Here is a 19,028-nt window from a genome sequence, read left to right as displayed (position 1 = left end):
TCGCCCCTCGCCGGGCCGCCGGTCGCCCCTCGCCGGGCCGCCGGTCGCCCCTCGCCGGGCCGCCGCTACGAGCGCGCCGGAGCGCAGGAGCGGGCCGGGTGGAAGCGGCTGGGCGCGGCGGCGGGGAACGATGACGTTGGGATGCGCCGGAAGCCGCCTGTTCGTGAGAGCGACGGGTCAGGGAGCGCCTTTTCTCCGGTGCCGGCGGTTCGCCCAGCGCGGGCTTGGCCCAGCCCTCCCCTCCCTTCAGCGTCGGGCGGTCGTGAGGACCTGGTCTCCTCTTGAGGGTGACCCTTCTGCCGTGGGTGCCTGCAGATTGTGGCGCGGGCTGCGGAAGTGCTGAGAGCCGGTCCTGCCGTGGGAGCGATGGCCGCAGGGAAGCACCCGGCCGTGCTGGACTCCGGGAGTCCGCGCAAGCCGTGGCGACTGCCCGCCGACGGACACCCCGCACCGGGCTGCTACCTGAGGTGAGCGACGCTGAGTCTGCAGTCCTCGCCGTGCTTTTTGCATGTGGAGGTATATTGGGAGCGGGCGGGGGGAGCGGATAGGGCTGGCTGCGTAACACCTGGAAACACCTGGCTCGAGCACTGGTTTCAGTGGCCTCACAGCAGCCCTTCATTTCAGTAATATCTTCACGTATTGAATACAACAAGCGCCTTGGGCTCACGGAGTTTTTATTCGTAGCCGGCCTATTAGAATTTTTTACTTTGTTTAAAGAGAACACATGCCTGTTTCAACAGCAACCGTATTCACTGCCATATGTGTTGAGGAAAGCTGGTAAGTGCTGTCTGCAGTAAAAGTTACTGTAATGAACTTGTGATTTAATAGGAGCAGCTGCTTCTGTGCATTTGACATCCAGAACCTTCTTGTGTGTTTTACCAACAATTGCATGCCATGTGCAGCCTTTTATAGTGATGACTGTAATTTTCTGTACTCCTATGCCCTGTTAAGAGGTGTGCGCTAAGATCTTATTCTATGATGGTAAAATGTTTGTATAGAAATAAACAAGCTATTGAGTCCCACTCAGATACCTCAGTTCTTTTAGTTTGGGAGTGCTGTGAAATTCAGACAGTTCAGTTCTTTTAGTTTGGGAGTGCTGTGAAATTCAGACAGTTATCTAATGAATTAGACCTTCCAGAGGAAATAAATGTATATTATTTTTTAACTGTTTACCTGATGTTTATCTTCTTAATCAATGGTCCCAGGTCGCTGAAGGAACTTGAGATGTCACAGGATAGTATAAGTGCGTTCAGGGGGTGGTATTCAATTTCACAGTTAAGTCTCAGTGGAAATAAACTGAGGAAATAGGAAAAGAAATACAACAACAGGATTTTTAAACTGTGTTTAGGTCAAAGTGGTGCAGACACGTCAAAACTGATGCTAGACCAGCACAAGCTCAGGCCTTTATGTGAGCCGAATAGAAAAATTAGAAAGACTAACGTATCGTCCAACACAATTTGTCAGACATCTCTGTATACTTTTTTGAAAACTAACTAGTTATCTGCTTTTTATTAAGATAGTTCAGGAGGAAGGTATGAGTACATTATGTTAGTAACTAGCTTATCACTCTGCTTATGCGTTTTGTTTTTTTCCTTTTATCAGAATAATCCATGAGTAAACTCAAAGACAGTGTTTATTTGCTGTAATAGGTGTAAAACTTAAACTAACCCCTACCTTATTGGACTCAGAATTTGAAAGTGTTAATCTAAAACAAGAAATATGTTAACATTCATAATTAAATTAATTTTTAAAATTATTAATTTTTAATTTAATTTTTAAATTTAGCTACATGCAATTTACTAGTAAGTCTGCTGTGGGACAAATGATAGTTCAGGGTGCATGCAAATGCTTAGCCCTAACCTAAAGAATATTTTAAAATGCATTTGGTCTCTTCAATCTGTGTGTTAACATGCCATTTGGAATACTTTTGTACCAGTAATAAAGATGTGATTCATGCCTTATTTTCTGAACGGAACTAATACAGTATTTTGATGTATCACAGGTAAATTTTTCCATAACCTTATGGAGAAAAAGGACTTTGAAGCATGGCTTGATAACATTTCTATTGCATTTCTTTCTCTGACGGACTTGCAGAAAAATGAAACTCTGGATCACCTGATTAGCTTGAGTGGAGCAGTCCAGCTCAGGCACCTCTCCAATAATCTAGAGATTCTACTCAAGAGGGACTTCCTCAAACTTCTTCCATTGGAACTTAGTTTTTATCTGTTAAAATGGCTTGATCCGCAGACCTTACTCACATGTTGCCTCGTCTCTAAGCAGTGGAACAAGGTTATAAGTGCCTGTACAGAGGTGTGGCAGACTGCGTGTAAGAATTTGGGTTGGCAGATAGATGACTCTGTTCAGGATCCTCTACATTGGAAGAAGGTTTACCTAAAAGCTATTTTAAGGATGAAGCAGCTGAAGGACCACGAAGCCTTTGAGACATCCTCTTTAATTGGACACAGTGCCAGAGTATATGCACTTTACTATAAAGATGGACTTCTGTGTACAGGTAGGAAGGACAGACAACTTGGGAGTCTTAAAATTCTTTGTTTTCTCTTCCCCCTCATAAGATTATTGACAATTTGCTTTTCTTTTACCAGACAAATTATTTTCATAGTGTGAATACAGATGATAATTCAAAATTACTTATTTTTTCAATTTTTGAAACACCTGGTGTACTAATAAACTCATGAGTCACTTTACTAAGAACACAAGGAGACCGATGTCTTTTTTGGATAAAGAAATAGTAACAGTAGGTATCATTGTCCCTGCCAATGGCACAGTGGAACTAAATGACTTTTAAGGGCCCTTCCAATCCAGATTGCTCTGTGATTTTGATCATGCTGTTACTATGAGTAAGCCCATTTGGGAAGTACAGATATGTTAGCTATCCTCTTAGAGATAGCTTTCAATTAAAAGGACTTTGGGCTGTGAGAGAACTTCAGTCTCCCAGAACATGGAAGAAAAAGTCATATCTTCTTTGAAACAAGGCTGTAAGCACTTTCAGTTCCTAACGTAAGTGCTTTATGAAGTGCTGTAAAACTAGATTTAACCTTGCTACTAGTCTGACTTGCACATAATTTCAGCTTTCTCCCTGAAGAGTAGAGACTGCAATATTTCAGTTTGAACTTAAGTTACAGACAGAACATATATGAAGCCTTAGAAAGAATAATAACAGAGTTACAATGAATCGCTGTCAGAGCATATTCCAAGGATTTTCCAGTAATTTGGAATGATAATGTTATACACTAAGTTGGGAATACTCCCTTCAGTCGGTCATTTGTTGGCACAGTAGGATGCTTACTAGAAGCCAACGACTAGATTCTAGCCAGTCTTTCACTTACCTACTCAGTAGTGAATGTTATACACAGAAAACAGCATTGTCAAAACTTTCTGACAACTTTTGTACTGAAACCTCCAGGGGAAGAAGCAGATATAAGGAGTCCAGAGATTTATTTTGCTCTCCAAAGCTAGCAGCTGAAAAAAGAGGAGCTTCAGGTAGAGAAAAGAAAGTGGCAAGATATGAGGCCTGGTATTCATCTATATTTCAAAGTTTGCTGGAACCCTTTCCTTCCTGAAAGAAACTAAAGCTTGCAGTATAGTCAGTGGCTCTGTAAAACCTGAGTGATGTGTCACATGAAATTTCCATTCATCTGTTTCCGTAGACACTATCAGTCAGACGTAGTGCCAGAATCTACCAATCTTGCATTTATCCTGTTTTTTATATTCTAGGATCAGATGACTTGTCTGCAAAACTGTGGGATGTAAGCACAGGTCAGTGCATATATGGTATCCAGACACACACTTGTGCTGCAGTGAAGTTTGATGAACAAAAGCTTGTAACAGGATCTTTCGATAACACAGTAGCCTGTTGGGAATGGAGCTCTGGGGCAAAGACACAGCATTTCAGAGGACATACTGGTGCAGGTATGTTGAAATTTTAAAATTGTAATTTCACCAGTGAAGTAATGAACATCATCATCAAACAAAATATAATTAAATTTAGCTTTTTGCACACTAGCTTTATCGGTTTGTTCAGCCTCTGTTCTCTGTCATCTGAGTCCCCTGAGTTCCCCTTGGCAGGGAAAGTGACTGGAACACATATACACTTGTCCTTGAATATGCCAAAGCTTAGCCATGTAGCATTTTGCAATTGCATGGAAGTAACAATAAATGCCACGGTTATTCAGTAGCTTCAAGTCTCAAAGAGGTGCAAATCTTAGGTGGCAGGGCATACATGGCCATGGCCATTTTTTCTATTCCCACATTGGACATGAGCTTAAAGCAAAGAGCAAAATAGGAGCTGGGAATACGTATTTGCATTGCCCTCATAATTCAATTCTTTGTCGTGTACTTAGAAGTACCCTCAGTTCAGCTGTAGTTTTTTTCCCTTGTATTTATAAAATATACTAATCCTGTGGAATTATCTTACTAAAGCTCTGGAAATATGAACTAGCTTAAATTACACTTTGCCACAATCCAGCCATAAAGGAACCACTGATATACATGCTCTTAATTTGGGCAGAAAACCCCAGTAATTTCACAATGTAAACTTAGGCATCCAGAGCAACAATTCATTTATACAGTTCAAGAACAATTAAGGATGTAGTAGCATATGAATTTAGAAGCTGCTAAATTCATACAGATGCTACTAATGTCTCACAGAAAAATGCATGCATAGAGACTGGTATTCCTTATTTAGTTCTCTCTTTGCTTGAAGTTTTTAGTGTGGATTACAATGATGAACTTGATATTCTGGTCAGTGGCTCTGCAGACTTCACTGTGAAAGTGTGGGCCTTATCAACAGGAACGTGCCTGAATACCCTTACTGGACACACGGAATGGGTCACTAAGGTGGGAATATTGATTCATAATTAATCTCACACACTTATTTGCACTAAATTTGTAACATGTTCTAAATTTTTATTTCCTAGTCCTAATCCTGCAGGTAGGTTTAGAATCTGAAGAACATCTGGAAATACTACAAAATAACATTTCAACAGAAAAAATATTTAAGCTGTAATTAAACCTTTCAGACCATTGAAGATATTTCAATTCCAAAGTAGCTGGGCTAATACTAGGAAGCAGTGTTTTGATTCAAAGACTGAATAAAAACTGGTTCTGAAAAAAGATGGCTTTAAAAGTTATGTAAAAATCTAATGATCTTGATAACAAAAATCTGATCATGAAACAATATTTTTCCTCTGGTTATTTCAGAACTTGAAAGATGAGGAGTGTGGCTGTACAGATAAAGTATGTATGTTTGCTTATTAGTACAGTAAATTGTCACTAGTAGGAACAAAAGAGTGTAAACTGTAGTTTTCCTTCAGTTGCTAAAAAGTATTTGTACTGCCTTTATTCATGGGTACACTATGCAGGTGGTCAGTGAAATGAAAAATGCAAATGAAAATTTATTTATTTAACAGCATCAACATAAATCATTGCCATCCTTCAATTACAGGTCGTTTTGCAGAAATGCAAAGTCAAATCTCTTATGCATAGTCCTGGGGATTATATTCTCCTAAGTGCAGATAAGTATGAAATCAAGGTATGTACCATATATCATACATATATTATTTTGGTACATTGGGAAGCAAAAAGCTTGAGTAATTTGCTGAAGTTTACAAACAATAGAAGGATTTAGTTTTTCCCCACATTTCCTGCTTTAGAGGCTGCGTGCAGAACATGAAACTCTTTGGAAGCTAATTTTTCAATGCTTGCCTTAGTATTTAGTTTTAAATGATAGCTCTACAGCAATGGTAATGCAAAGAATTGGCGCTTCCAGGTCATGACAGTGAGGCAGGTAAATGCAAATACTGTTACTGTTAGGGACTTTGGGGTTGGAGAGTGCTGCAAGTTTGTGGTTATAGAAGTGCTTCATAACTGAAACAGTTACATTTCTGTCCCAATTGGATGGTTGATTTTTTTTTTTTTTTCCATTCTTTAAAGTACCTATTTTCACTGGGAATTTCTTAGGCTAGAAACAACATGTGCTGCACTGTAAGACAAGTCACTTGAAGAATTGATGTTTCTACCTGAAAAAGATAAATATTTCTGGAAAAAACTCATGCACACATTTACCGGATGCTTAAAAAGAGACTGTGGGGCTTGCTCTATTTATGTATCAGTTTATAATGTGAATTTTTTATGGTCTTTAACTGTGTTCTAATTGTAGATTTGGCCTATTGGAAGGGAAATAAACTGCAAATGCTTAAGAACATTGTCTGTTTCTGAAGACCGCAGCATCTCCCTACAGCCTAGGCTGCACTTTGATGGTAAATACATAGTGTGCAGTTCAGCACTAGGATTATACCAGTGGGACTTTGCCAGCTATGATATTCTCAGGTAAACCATTCAGTTTAGGATTCAATCTTCATTAATTAAATAAGTAGTTTACCAGTTTTAATAACTTACCTTAAATGTGGACTAAAAGAAACTTGAATCCTTAAAATCCTGTAAACATCTTGCTTTACACATATCGAGCAGTTTAATTCTAATTTTGTCATCTAATAGTATGAATCGTTTCATTGCTGTTCTGGTTTCTGGCCACATGCTCATCTCTTCCATATTTTCATTCCGTAAGCTGAAGTGTTTCAGTATAGACTTAAACCAGACTGCAGTGCTGTAGTTCTGAATGTGGAAGTGTGGTGATGCAGAGCTAATGTTACCATGGAGACTGCTATACAGAGAACCAAGCAGAAATTTCTGGGGGTCCTTTGATGGGACAAGAAATTAAAAAGACTCTTTTTGGTTATAGCAGCACTGATCTATCACTCCTTCTAATGTTGTGGAATGACAGTGAAATCTATCAGACTGCAGTGAGGGACTGAACATGATGGCATTCCATTTCCACATAAAGAATCAAGTTGTATGAGTTGGGAATGGTGGCATCAAAGATGCCAACTTACTAAAGAAAAAAATGCATTTTAGAACTGCTAGAAGACTCCCTAATTTAAATACCCTGAATAATTGTGGATATTTGAAAGATCTCCAGAAGTGCTTCTTATGAGTAAGAATAACTGAGTAATTTCACTTCTTAGTTTACTCTCCCATCTTTCAAAACAGAAAGATGGTCTCTTATTGCTGAGAGCAGATTTTCATCCCCACACATTTTTGTGCCTCAGTTCTTTGCTTTATGTAATGCTATGATCAAACATGGAGGCAGTTGTGGAAGACTCAACTCTTCAGTTTCTATTCCAAGTTTTATTTATTAAGGGAAGCCATCATCAAGGTGTTGGGGAACTAAAAAATACTTTTATTTCTCCCCATGGTTAATTTAACATAAAACATCAGTAAAACAGCATTCTAAGGACTAGTCTTGGATGATTTATCTAACCTGCTTATCACAAGAAGGCATGTCTATCTTTTACTTCTGCCTTTTAGAGGGGTGAATTCAAAATTATTCAAAAGAATAATAACAGCTTTTACCTCTTAGTTGTAAAGATATTGAGGCATGAAATCCATATGGAAATTTACTGTAAAACACAAGTACATTTGCTCTTTCATTTGTATGTAGAAATGGCTCTTTTTTTCCTTGTGCTCTGCAGAATAATCCCTTTCAAACCTTAGCCTTCACTTATGCTCAGATGGGTCTGTCCTGAATATATAAAGTCAGAAGTGAAACCACAGGCCTGACTGGAGCTAAAGTGTTCAGTTGCTTAATTTGAAAGATTTGCATCCAGTTCTTTTTAAATTACTTCAGAATGATGAATTTAGACACATTTTCTGTAGACATACAGGATTCGCTTTAGTAATTCAACCTCGTGATAACATTGTAAGGGAGATTCTAACACTGTTTTCTTGTCTTTTAGGGTTATCAAACCTCCAGACTTCTCAAATGTATCCTTGCTGGGCTTTGGAGAGATATTTGCTCTACTGTTTGACAACAGATACCTGTACATAATGGACTTGAGGACAGAAAAACTGATAAGCCGCTGGCCTTTACCAGAATATAGAAAGTCAAAGAGAGGTTCAAGCTTCTTGGCCGGTGAAATGTCTTGGTTAAACGGACTAAATGGCCAAAATGATACAGGCTTGGTTTTTGCCACCAGTATGCCAGACCATAGTATCCATTTGGTCTTATGGAAAGAACATGGCTGAAAAGCTCACACATACAGAATCTTCAGGAATTTATGGCCTATCAGCAGTGTGTCCATAAAATGAGACTTTGCATGAACCAAAGTTGCACATCCAATGGTATCATCATGCAATGCACAATCATTTACTTTTATTTGGGCATTTGGGAATGGGTTGTTTTGGAAATAATGCAATGCAGCATGCTAACAGTATTCACCACAAAATTTTGTCTATATTCATGTTTAAATATACCTGTTTGGGCTCTGAAGTATAGCTTGTAATGTTTAAACCATTCAAATCTGCTACCAAGTCTGAAATCAAGTTGTGCTTGACCCGACTTCTGACCTTTTTTTTTTTATTGAAACAGAAGGTGAAGCTACTGTCTTAGAACCATAGGCTTTTGTACATCTAATAGCAAATACTGGTTGCAGTGCATGGCTGCTTAACAAAAATGAGAAAACAGCAAACCCTCTCTCTCTCCAGAATCTTTCTCTTCAAAATGTTTTTCCATATGATAGCTTTAAATACTTAGCCTTTGAAACAGAAGAATCAAACGAGTCCTTTAACAAATATTTGTCCACATATTTTTGTGCTATTTGACATGTACTTTAAAGCTGCATCTACATACCATGCTTTAGAAATGCTTTAGGTTGATCTACCTCCCTCCCTCCCTCCTGCCTTAATGTCATTTTTTTTACACAACTTGAAAACGTGGGTTTTCATGAACCTCCTGCTCATGCCCTTCAGAGGACAAAACTGTCTAGCATTACTAGTGTGATTTTTTTCTTCCCACTATACAAGGAGACCTGACTTCGTACTTAATACTGAATGAAGGCCACGATTTCCAAATGTATGTGATGTGAGTTACACCAATGAAGGGGAGTTTTCATATGCAAGAATCAGTACTTGAGGATGCGGTAGGAGTAGCTTCAAGTCACAGTGGAGCAGTCTCTTAAATACAAGGCCAGACTCTTAAGCACTCAGTTTTTCCACCTTTAGTCACATCAATTTACTTTGAGAAATGTTGTCTGTACTCAAGGACTTTATCAACTGGAAGCCAAATTCACAACTCTCAATTCAAACTGCATTGTGTGGGGCATAAATGATGAGCTCACAAAAGTGAGCTTTTGTTGTCTCACTCCTAAGTGAAGAAAACTTCTGTGAAAAAGAATGTTTTCAATAACTTAAATTCAGTAACTTGTCTTGAAACCCAGTTCTCCTCATTCCTAATGTGGGAGTAACATAACAGTATCATTATGATGTGTGCTTCTAAAGGAACCACCTATACAGCACTGCATTAAGTTTGAAAGATTAAATAGAGGTGTGCCAGAAATGTCATTGTTTCCAAATCAGCAAATCAGGAAATCTTGGTTAATTACTTCTTTTAGTGACCTTGATTATATAGAGTCCACAGAGAGGTGGAGCACAAGACGGCTGAGAAACAGACCCAAGCTGAGCCCTCCAGATGGGAAGGTGTGGTGGGCACGGGATGCAGACGCACTGCTACTGTCTCCAGCTAACTAGTAAGCTATAAAGAAAACAGTGTCAGACTCCTTTTGGCATCTTGCAGCAAGACAGTGGTCAATGGTTCTTCTGACGAGAGGAATTCTCCACAGTGAGTTTAGTTTAAGACTGAAACAGGTTGCCCAGCCTTCCCAAACAAAGCCCTGAGCACACCATGCTGTAAGCAGGGAGTTGGACTTTCAGATGCCCCTTCTAAATGACGAGTCTGAAATTCTTAATGGACCTGTTGCCATACAGGTTGTGTGACTGACAGGAGCAGACATCTCAGATCCCAATACAGCTGCAAGTTTGTTGATACAGACTGTGAGATGCTGCAGTCACTGTGAATCGAAGTAGAAGTTCCCTTTGGACATTGCTAATGATACTATTCCCCTAATGACAGAGCTCTTTAAGGGCACAGGTATGTGCCACTACCAAGTAGATAAAGGAATGAAAGCATGACACTAATGTAAAAATTTTAAAAAGCATACTTGCTCTCACACACACTTCTGTGTGTCAGACACCAGTGTCAGGCTATCGCTGCCTTCAGATGTGCCTTCAGTAGGAAGGTTCTAGTATATTGAGACAACATATGCAATGCATGTAGTTCTGGGGTCTTATCAAACAGAAACTGAAACTGTGAAACAAAAATGAGCAAATGGTTTTTCTGTTTGCTTTGGTTTCCATCTGGCCCTTCAGCAAGTCACTACTTAGCACTATTTCCAGATAGAGTTAAGAAAAAATGCCACTTCTGTACCCTTACACCTACCAAGGAAGCAATGTAATTCAACTTACTCATCACATAAAGGACTAAAATCCAACTTGTGTTTAATTTCACAAAATATTTTCCTACGAGGCTTCAAAAACCCCAACAAAATATGACATTTCAAAAAAGTTGTTTGGCCATCTATTTTTTTCCTCCTTGAAATAGGTTCTTTTTGGTTCACAAAAGTATCTTTTTCGTTAAGATGAATCTCTCTCCCTTGCCTCTATCAAAGCTTTCCAACACAACTCAGCATTTACCACTTTAGTAATTCAGGAACAGGTGCAATGACTCTTCGCCAACTTACATGTCTCCAAAGCCCAGTTGAACAAGACATTTTTTATCAGCAAAACTCCAATGGCTGTGTTTAGTGTTACAATCCATCACATCTTTAATATACACTATTTCCAAGAATATAAGGGGTAATTTTTTTACAACTGAAAGGAAGATTGTACTCAATTACTTGTCTACCTTTTATTCAAACTGATGCATACAAATTTAGTACCCAGTGACATACAAACTGCAAGAATTAAGCAATGCTACCTTTAATACTAATGATTGTATTTGTACTTTTTGTACATAGGTTGAAAACTATTTTGCATTATTTGAATCAGTTGACAAATACTGATTTTTATTATTAACTGAAAACAAATTGTACATTTCCCAGAAGAGATGCTGCAATCTGCATTCACCCTTGTTATCATTAAGTGATTCATGGCTTTGCTATATATTCCCTAAATAATTGCAGAAAAATGTAGACTCCATGTGAAAATCAATGTAATGTGATTTTTAAATTATATCCTCTGTCTTCCCACAATACAGGTAGCCCTCCACTTTCACTCCTTATAACTGAGGTCTCAATTTTGAGTTTGCAGCATGGTTTGAGATAGAACCTTGTTAACATTCATGATTAATGATGAGTTATATTTCCACAGTGTTGTATCCCTGATGAGAGATTCTCTGGGAAGGTTTCCCTGAAGGCCTTTCCGACAGTGATAAATGAGGGCAACATCCACAGGAACATACACACTCTTCCCAAAAGCACGTAGGACAGAATGGACTGAAGTCTGAATCACCTTTCGTGGATCAACTATCATTTTCCTGGGATTCTCTACCTTATTATTCCTGACAGGTTCTTTGTATACATGCTGTAATATGTTAACACCTGGCACAGTATTCCAAGATGAAATGTTGAATGTGTGAGAAGATATGGTTTCTGGGAAGATATGGTTCTCAAAGAGGAAAACACTAGCCCCTGGGTTTTGCTTCTGAAGACTGTTCATCATTGTTTTCCAGTCTGGGTGTTTAAGGGGAAGAATTATTTCATCAGCATCATTAAGGACCACAAACTTGCTCCTTTCCATGTTACGGTATATACAGTCATTTAGAGCTGTGATTTGTCCGTAGTAGCCAATGTGTGTCCCATCTTGCAAGAAGCGCCATGAATAAGAAACCCTGAGGTGTGAGTTTATTGGCCAGGGAATTACCTCAACAGTTCCTTCTTCTATATAAAACTTCAAGACTTTCTCCATCAGATGGCTGCAGTTGTTCTTATAGATCACCACTTTCTGTACTCCAAGAATCTTATACATTTCCATACTCTGTATAAACTGCAAGACATTGTTGTAGTTTCCAAACATGGCAGAAATGCACACAGTGAAGTCAACAGAAAAGGTCTCAGGCTTGCGATTTTTAATTTCAAACCTTGGCAGCTGGTCAATATTTCCATATGGAGACTGATGAATTGATACATGTGTTGGATCACAATTTTTAGGTTCCAAACAAACTATATCTGTTGCACCGTAAGGGAATCCAAATCTATCTGAGTGAACATCAATTTTTGCTTTTGATACATATATCTTTCCATTGACCTGACAGCAGAACCAGCAGTACAGTTGTTTTACATCTTCATGGTGAACAATCCCAATCACACGAGTGACTTTGCTTTCTCTGTCATCAAAGTATGGGGATATAATAAAAGTTTTGTTACCTTCTAATGGTGTTATTGTGCTAATGGCAATCTTCCCTCTACATCTTCTACCTTCTTGAATTACTTTTGGCTGATGAGAAAGTCTCTGTAACTTCAGATAAGAAACTGCAAGCATTGAAGTTACAGTCATAATGCACACAGCAGCAGCAAAGTAAGATTTTTTCCCAGCACACAACATTTTGAATGGATCTAGATGTCCATGCAAATTTCTTTGTCCTTGTAATTTATGCTGCCTTATCTGCAGAAAAGAAAAGGCAGTATGAGATAATACTGACTCACAATCATTGCTCAAGAATTTCACAAACAAGATGAGGGTAAGTCTCTATTATGGTGCACTGACTTATTCAGAGACCCAGCTACTGTGCTTTTATGTAAATCTAGTCACAGAACGTGCATTTAATGATATGTATGATATATGACACTCTGAATGCCTCTATTTGTCAGATGTGTGGAGCAGTTTCTCTACATGGAGGGTTCTGTAGAAGAATATAACAGAGGTCTACATATGGCAATACAAGGAGTATTTTTTTTTCAAGAATCCAAATTTTAGAATATCCAATTTAATAACTAGGCAGTAATTCTTAAAGCAAAGCAAAACTTTTTTTTCCACTGATGCAGTGTGTATGTAAATTATGTTTTAAAAAACCAAACTCAACCAGACTTCTCACAGACAAGCTAGAGGCAGATAAATTAAATGTATATAGAATTAATCAAGTTCATAATAAATATGCTAATTGGGGATTACACATGATGGTCCAGATTTAATCACTAATTTATGAATTCCCTAACTTGTCGATCACCACAGAGGAAAGTCAGTTCATACAATCCAGCAAAGGCAGGTGAAATCAATGCAGGTATAAAACTCAGTTTGCCACTACCCTACGTAACCCTGTAAGAGGCAGGAGTTGCAGGAAAGGTCATCTCATATTAATGCTTACTAGACATCTGGGCCTCTTCACAATGGATCAATGTTGTCTTAGCTCCTGGCATGATTTGGGGGTTAGGGCTTAAAACTCTTGCTGTTGCAGGTAAGGGTAGGCAGTCCTGAGTGACTGGATAACCAAAGTCTTTAGCAGCATTTGTGCTAGCAAGTGTTAATGACTGAATGGGAGTTTATGGCACTCTCAAGCACTAATTTCTGCAAGTGGAGCCTAGATGAAAGTGTTCTCTGCAAATTCACCTTTAGATATTCAGATATGATCCATAAATAGAAAAGTGACAGCAAGTCTCCTCAAAGGCCTGCTTGTACCACAGAGATTCTTGGGAAAAAAAGTGTCCCAGATTAATTAAATTCATGTCAGATCAGAAAACTGCATTGGTAGAAGAGAGTTTCACCAACTGCCAGCAGGAAGTGTGGAGTAAAATGCCGTGATGGAATGAACTGATGCTATTGCAGAAGACGACGAAAATGTTTCTAGCAGGCGAAAAATAATTGCCTGTGCCCTTAAAATAATGTACCTGTATTTTCACAATTGCTATTTCATGAAAAAGTGAACTAGGGAGAACCACAGTCACAACACACCCCTGAAAATGTCCCATATGCGAAGGCTGATGTGATTTACAGCAGACTTTGCTAGCTACCAAGAAATTGCTTTTCAGAAGAGAACAGTCATAGGGGCACCAAAAATCTCACTGCATCACTAGGCACAAAGCAGAAAAGAAGCAGCAGAAAGCACTGACTCATCTATCTCTGAAATGGAGATAGTATCCCCATGAGTTCTTAAAATGAGAGCAGAACAGCGAATACATAGTAAGAATCTGCTATTGCCATACGACTTCCAGCTGGAGATTTGCGACTGAAAATAACTCAAGCTTTTTAAGTCTTTTTATGATATGTTCTAAAGTACAGGTTTCCCCCAAGTATTCTTATTCCAAGAATGTTATATTTAGCATTCTTACAAAGAGAAGGTCACATTTAACATTCTTCCCCTTGGTTTTATCTATTTATGACTTAAAATATTGATCTATCTTACAGAATAAATCTTTTTTAATTAAAGAAATAAATTTTTTAATTAAAGAAATATCAAAACATGTCAACAGCAAATAACAAAATAAATTTATTACCTGTTCTTTCTTCTACTTTTTCTAGCAATAAATAACTAACAAGAAAAAAAAATATATTTTCAATTGCATTTTGAACAGCAAGCACCAGAAAGGAAAAAGTACCTTTTAAAGTAGATAGCAGAGTGAGGCTCTGTTCAGTCCTCCATTCATTTTTTGCTAAAATAATTGTTTATTTTAAACAGATAAATACTTTTAAGGTAAATTGCAATAATTGTTCAATACAGAACAATACTGTGAGGAGAAAAACTGGTTCAATACCTAAGATACTTCCTGGCACATTTTATTTCACATAGCTGTTGCTCTTTTAATGTCACTAACAGCAGCCACACCTACCAGAAAAACAAGTTTTCCTTCTCTTGAGCAAAGTACACAGTTGTGTTGCAAGAACTTAATTTAAATTACAAGTGAGTATGGAGTTGCTGAAGAAAATCAAACATTTTTCATGGATTTTTTTAAGGCTACTTAAATTTTCTTCTGAAAATTAATCTTGCATGTTGATATAAACCCAGTTCACACACATACTTAAAAAGAACTAGAAAAATACACTATATATATATATCTGCATTTCTTGAACAAACATTTTTTTCATGACATGCTATAAGGCCTAGTTAGAACATGTGGATACAAATTCTGGTTAGGAACTGTGAGAGAGTGCTAAAACAACAGTGAGTTCTAGAAGCTAAGAAAAAGAGCAAAATCAAGAGGTCAAAGACACATCAGAACACTGAATCTTAAAGAAAAGAAATATGTACAATTTGATGAGTGAAATTTATGGTTTCCACAACACAACTCATTAATTTTGCTCTCCTGAAATAAACAGCACAAATATGTAGTCATAAAATACATTGTCAGTATAATTAAGAACACTACATTTATAGTTCCTCACTACAGAAAGCGTAAAATGGCAAATTTTAAAGGTATGCTTTCAGCATATTTAAATGCTCTTCTTATATAGTAACAATTCATTTCGATTTTGTATTTTTTAATTCCAATTAATATGCAAGTAAGCATGCCACAAATGATGCAGATTTGCTTTAATACTAAATTTAGCTAATGGTATCAATGGCTACTTTGCAGTATTCCACTTAACTGTAAACAGACTTTCTTCCTCCCCACCACCCTGACAGACTTCAGTAATATCACTTCCTCATCTTCATGTTCATTACCTTTTCATTCAACAAAAGAGTTGAATGAAAGGTAAAACCATGTCATAAGAAACAGAGTTCCTTCACCAAGTGTTTCTCTGCAGCTGGCCCAGTTTCCATTACTCTCTAGTACAAGAGACCAGAAATGTCTGTACCTTATCCATTTGTATGTGGCAAGTTAACAAGCCCTCATCGTTGTTGGAAATTTTCTTTCTTAATGTGTGCTAGGATTTCAGTTTTTGGAGATGCAACATATTGCACTGATACATCTGAGCTTGTCATCAGCCTACAATTGACATATCTGCCCAGTCAGTCAGGCAAGTGCAGTTACACAATGTTTTCTTCTGCAGCAAGGTCATAATAAAGAGCTCTTGTCATGGTTAGAATCATGGAATGGCTTGGGTTGGACAAGACTTTAAAATATCTAGTCCCAATCCCCTTGCTGTAGGTGAGACAACTTTCACTAGATTGAGCTGCTCAAATTAACCATGTTTCTCCTTACTTCATTGGTCACAGTCCTGCTAAAATTTACTCTAAAACCTTGTACGGGATCAAGAGTACACTTACAAACTTTCATATACTTAAATAATCTTTTTTTCCCTGTCCTAAACCAAGGAATCAATCATGCTTTAGCCACACTGTACCACTATGTTCACAAACACATTTATTAATCTCCCATTACAGGTTCTTCCAATAGCTTATCTTTTTAGAATTTTGAAATTACATTTTTTTGTATTGCCTTCAAATTGGATGTTGCTTTTACCTTTTCTGTCCAACTTCTATTTTCAGACCTTCTTTTCCAACATCTTTCTAAAACCCTCCACAACTAGCACTGTCCTTACTAAAAGCTGGTACCAATTGCTAATTTAGTCCAAGAGTCATTCCTGAGTAATAATTAATCTCCCTCACATCCTCTATGCATTGTGGCCTTCCTTTGTAATTTGTTTTGTTCACATGCGGGCAGCTGACAACTATTTATGCTGCTCATTTCAGTATCTTGACAATGAATACATAGTATTAAGTTTTTCATAACTCTCTCATTTTATTACTTTATCTCCCAATCTAGGGTAAGGATAGAGGGCAAGTAACAAGAGGTGACTGCAGAGTTTGAGTTGCTAATATGAAGTATTAGCTTCAGCAATGTAAGAACAATAAACAACCTAATCCTTGTTTATCCAGGGTCTAACTAAAACCCCTCACTAGAAAAACAGCCTTACAAAACTTACCATTTTTGAAAAATATTATTCTCTATCCTTTAGTTTATGGTTTTTGTCAAAGGCAAAACCTCAGATCACTATGTTATTAACACAGTGTCAATATTAACACATATGAACAATAACTTACCATCTTTATCTCAATTGCCTGTTGTTACTCTTTTGAGAGCTTACTTTTTTCAGGAAGGTTCTTTGACACACCAGGTGTCCTTCCTCTTTTATAAGATCCAAAGTCCAAAGCATATTGTTTGAAGGATTAAACTGAAGGCAGTATTTTTCCACTAATACAATACTACTCTAACAAAATTAAAAGTGTCTATTTCTATTCTAAATACAAAGACAGTAAGCCTTTGTATTTAGTCATACAGTTGTTGTACAACAATATACAGTTGTTGTACTTATTTTGTGCCATTAGAACTGACAAACCCCACCCTTCCCTGTATACACTCAGAAACTTCTCCATCATAATCTGCTGTACATCCCTAAGCCAAACTCCTCCTATTGTAAATATTTAAACTTTGTGTCCTTTGAAAATCAAACAAATTGGGCAAAACAAAAACTGCATGACATTTAAACAACTGTTATTTCATATTTTTTCTTTCACACTGTACTTTTTTAGCTGGGACTGAGTTAATTTTCTTCCTAGTAGCTAGCAGGGTGCTGTGTTTCGTGACCAAAGAAAGTGCTTCAAACACACTGATGTTTAGCTATCATTGAACAGTACTCACGCAGAGTCAAGACAATCTCTGTTTCTCCTGTTGCTTCTGTGCCAGGAGATGGATGGCACAAAAAGTTTGCTTCGAACACAGCTGGGACTTCTGAACCAAACCAACCAAAGTCCTATTCCACACCATATGATGCTATGCTCAACCATTTAAGCTGGGGGAAGAAAGAAAAAGGGGGAAATGCGCAACATGACAGCATATGGCCTCCCAAGTCACTGCTAAACCTGACGAAGTCCTGTTTCCTTGGAGATGGCTAGAAACATGCCTGCTAAGGGGACATAATGGATAGACTACACATTCTGTTTTTCATGCTGCTTTGCTTTACCTTTTAAACTGTCTTTATCTCAGGGAAAACCCATAGGATTTGCCACGTTTGCCCTTCTGATTCTACCCCCATCCCAGTGCAAGAGGAAGGGTGAGGCTTGAGCTGCCTGCCCGGATTAACTCACAACACACACTGGAACTATGCTTTGGAGGAATTTTGCGTTCTTCAAATCTAAAGTTAACCTCCACCCTTAGTAGGAATTTAGACAGAGACTCAGAAAACCTGGTTTGGACAATTAATAGGTACCTTTAACTTACCCTTAAGCGGTTAACCCCACTACTGAAAAATAATGCTACAGCTGATCACCATCCTCCTATTTCTTGAGTGGAAATAAAATCCCGAATCTGTCGCGCCTCTCCCGCGAGTGCTGCCAGTCACAGGACCCCGAGCAGGTGCCGCTGCCTGACCTCCACTTCGGTGCCGGCGGGTTTACCACAGCCGCGCACAGCCGGCGGCGCGCCCGGCTTCCCGTTCCGCAGGAGCCGCCCTTTCCCGCGCGGGGGTGCGCAGAGCCCCGCCGCCCGCCGCCGCTGGAGTCCCGTGCGAGCACCGCCGCGAGAGCCGTGCGGAGCCGGGTCGGCGCTACTGGAACCCTCGCGTCTCATACCTGGCTCCCTCTGCGGTACCGGCAGCAGCAACCGCAACACGCCTCTACGGCCCGGGGCTGGCGGGAGCGCTCCGTCCCCTCACCTCCTTCCCGGGAAGGCGGCGGCGGCTATGGCCGTGGAGACCCCGCGACCCCCCGCCCCGGCCGTTCTTTAGGTAGAGCCCCCGCCCGGCGTGGTCCAGGTGGGGCCGTTCGCGCTTGGGGCGGCTGCTCGTCGCTTCGAACCGTGGTGGTGCCTCTGCGCGGCCTGCTGTGCACGGCCCCGGCACCGACGGTCGGCGAGCGGCCCCACCGGAGCGCGGCTCCAGAGGTCTCGTTCGGGCGAGGGACGAGGAATTGGCCTCGGACGGAGGGACCCCCGGGGCGGGCCGCGGCCTTGCCCGCCACGCCTCTGGCCTCTCCCGCCACTTTCCCAGGTTCCCCGAGGCATCGGTGACGGAGGTCCCATGTGAGACCGCGAATGGGGCAGCCCGGCGGTCCCGGGACGCTAATGCGCGTCAGCTGCGGCGCATTTTGGGAAGCAGAACCCGCCCATCCCGCCGCAGATCCGGACGCCAACGGCTCCGGAGCGCTGATTACCCAGGTCCACATGCTGTGCGCCGGGGGCAACGCT

The 19,028-nt window shown here is 39.7% G+C and overlaps 2 protein-coding genes across 4 annotated transcripts; one reads left to right on the top strand and one right to left on the bottom strand.

Moving 5' to 3' along the window:
• Positions 1 to 175: 175 nt before the first annotated feature.
• FBXW2 (F-box and WD repeat domain containing 2) lies at positions 176 to 12,342 on the top strand. Its single transcript, XM_066562812.1, has 7 exons — positions 176 to 467; positions 2,003 to 2,512; positions 3,736 to 3,930; positions 4,724 to 4,857; positions 5,465 to 5,551; positions 6,179 to 6,348; positions 7,815 to 12,342. Exons 2-7 carry the CDS (start codon positions 2,023 to 2,025, stop codon positions 8,101 to 8,103), a joined length of 1,365 nt encoding a protein of 454 aa, XP_066418909.1. The 5' UTR covers positions 176 to 467; positions 2,003 to 2,022; the 3' UTR covers positions 8,104 to 12,342.
• LOC136564644 (uncharacterized) lies at positions 10,394 to 18,430 on the bottom strand. Of its 3 annotated transcripts, none has more exons than XM_066562814.1 (3): positions 18,416 to 18,430; positions 17,487 to 17,637; positions 10,394 to 12,573 (listed from the first exon to the last, which is right to left on the bottom strand). In XM_066562814.1, exon 3 carries the CDS (start codon positions 12,511 to 12,513, stop codon positions 11,203 to 11,205), a length of 1,311 nt encoding a protein of 436 aa, XP_066418911.1. In that variant the 5' UTR covers positions 12,514 to 12,573; positions 17,487 to 17,637; positions 18,416 to 18,430; the 3' UTR covers positions 10,394 to 11,202. The 3 variants fall into 3 exon arrangements, with proteins under 3 accessions (XP_066418911.1, XP_066418910.1, XP_066418912.1); XM_066562813.1 differs by lacking the exon at positions 18,416 to 18,430 and adding an exon at positions 18,066 to 18,264; XM_066562815.1 differs by lacking the exons at positions 17,487 to 17,637; positions 18,416 to 18,430 and adding an exon at positions 18,066 to 18,264.
• Between the last annotated feature and the right edge of the window lie 598 nt (positions 18,431 to 19,028).

Source organism: Molothrus aeneus, chromosome 19 (assembly GCF_037042795.1).
Source record: "Molothrus aeneus isolate 106 chromosome 19, BPBGC_Maene_1.0, whole genome shotgun sequence".
In the NCBI taxonomy this organism is placed as follows: Eukaryota; Metazoa; Chordata; class Aves; order Passeriformes; family Icteridae; genus Molothrus; species Molothrus aeneus.
The sequence above is the reverse complement of the archived record's forward strand: the minus strand, read 5'-3'. Positions and strand labels throughout refer to the sequence as shown.

Coding starts and splice junctions, on each gene's coding strand:
- LOC136564644 (XM_066562814.1), bottom strand. CDS start 12,513: ATGTTGTGTGCTGGGAAAAAATCTTACTTTGCTGCTGCTGTGTGCATT.
- FBXW2 (XM_066562812.1), top strand. CDS start 2,023: ATGGAGAAAAAGGACTTTGAAGCATGGCTTGATAACATTTCTATTGCA. Junction 3,931..4,723: donor CAGAGGACATACTGGTGCAG/GTATGTTGAAAT, acceptor CTTTGCTTGAAG/TTTTTAGTGTGGATTACAAT. Junction 6,349..7,814: donor GCCAGCTATGATATTCTCAG/GTAAACCATTCA, acceptor CTTGTCTTTTAG/GGTTATCAAACCTCCAGACT.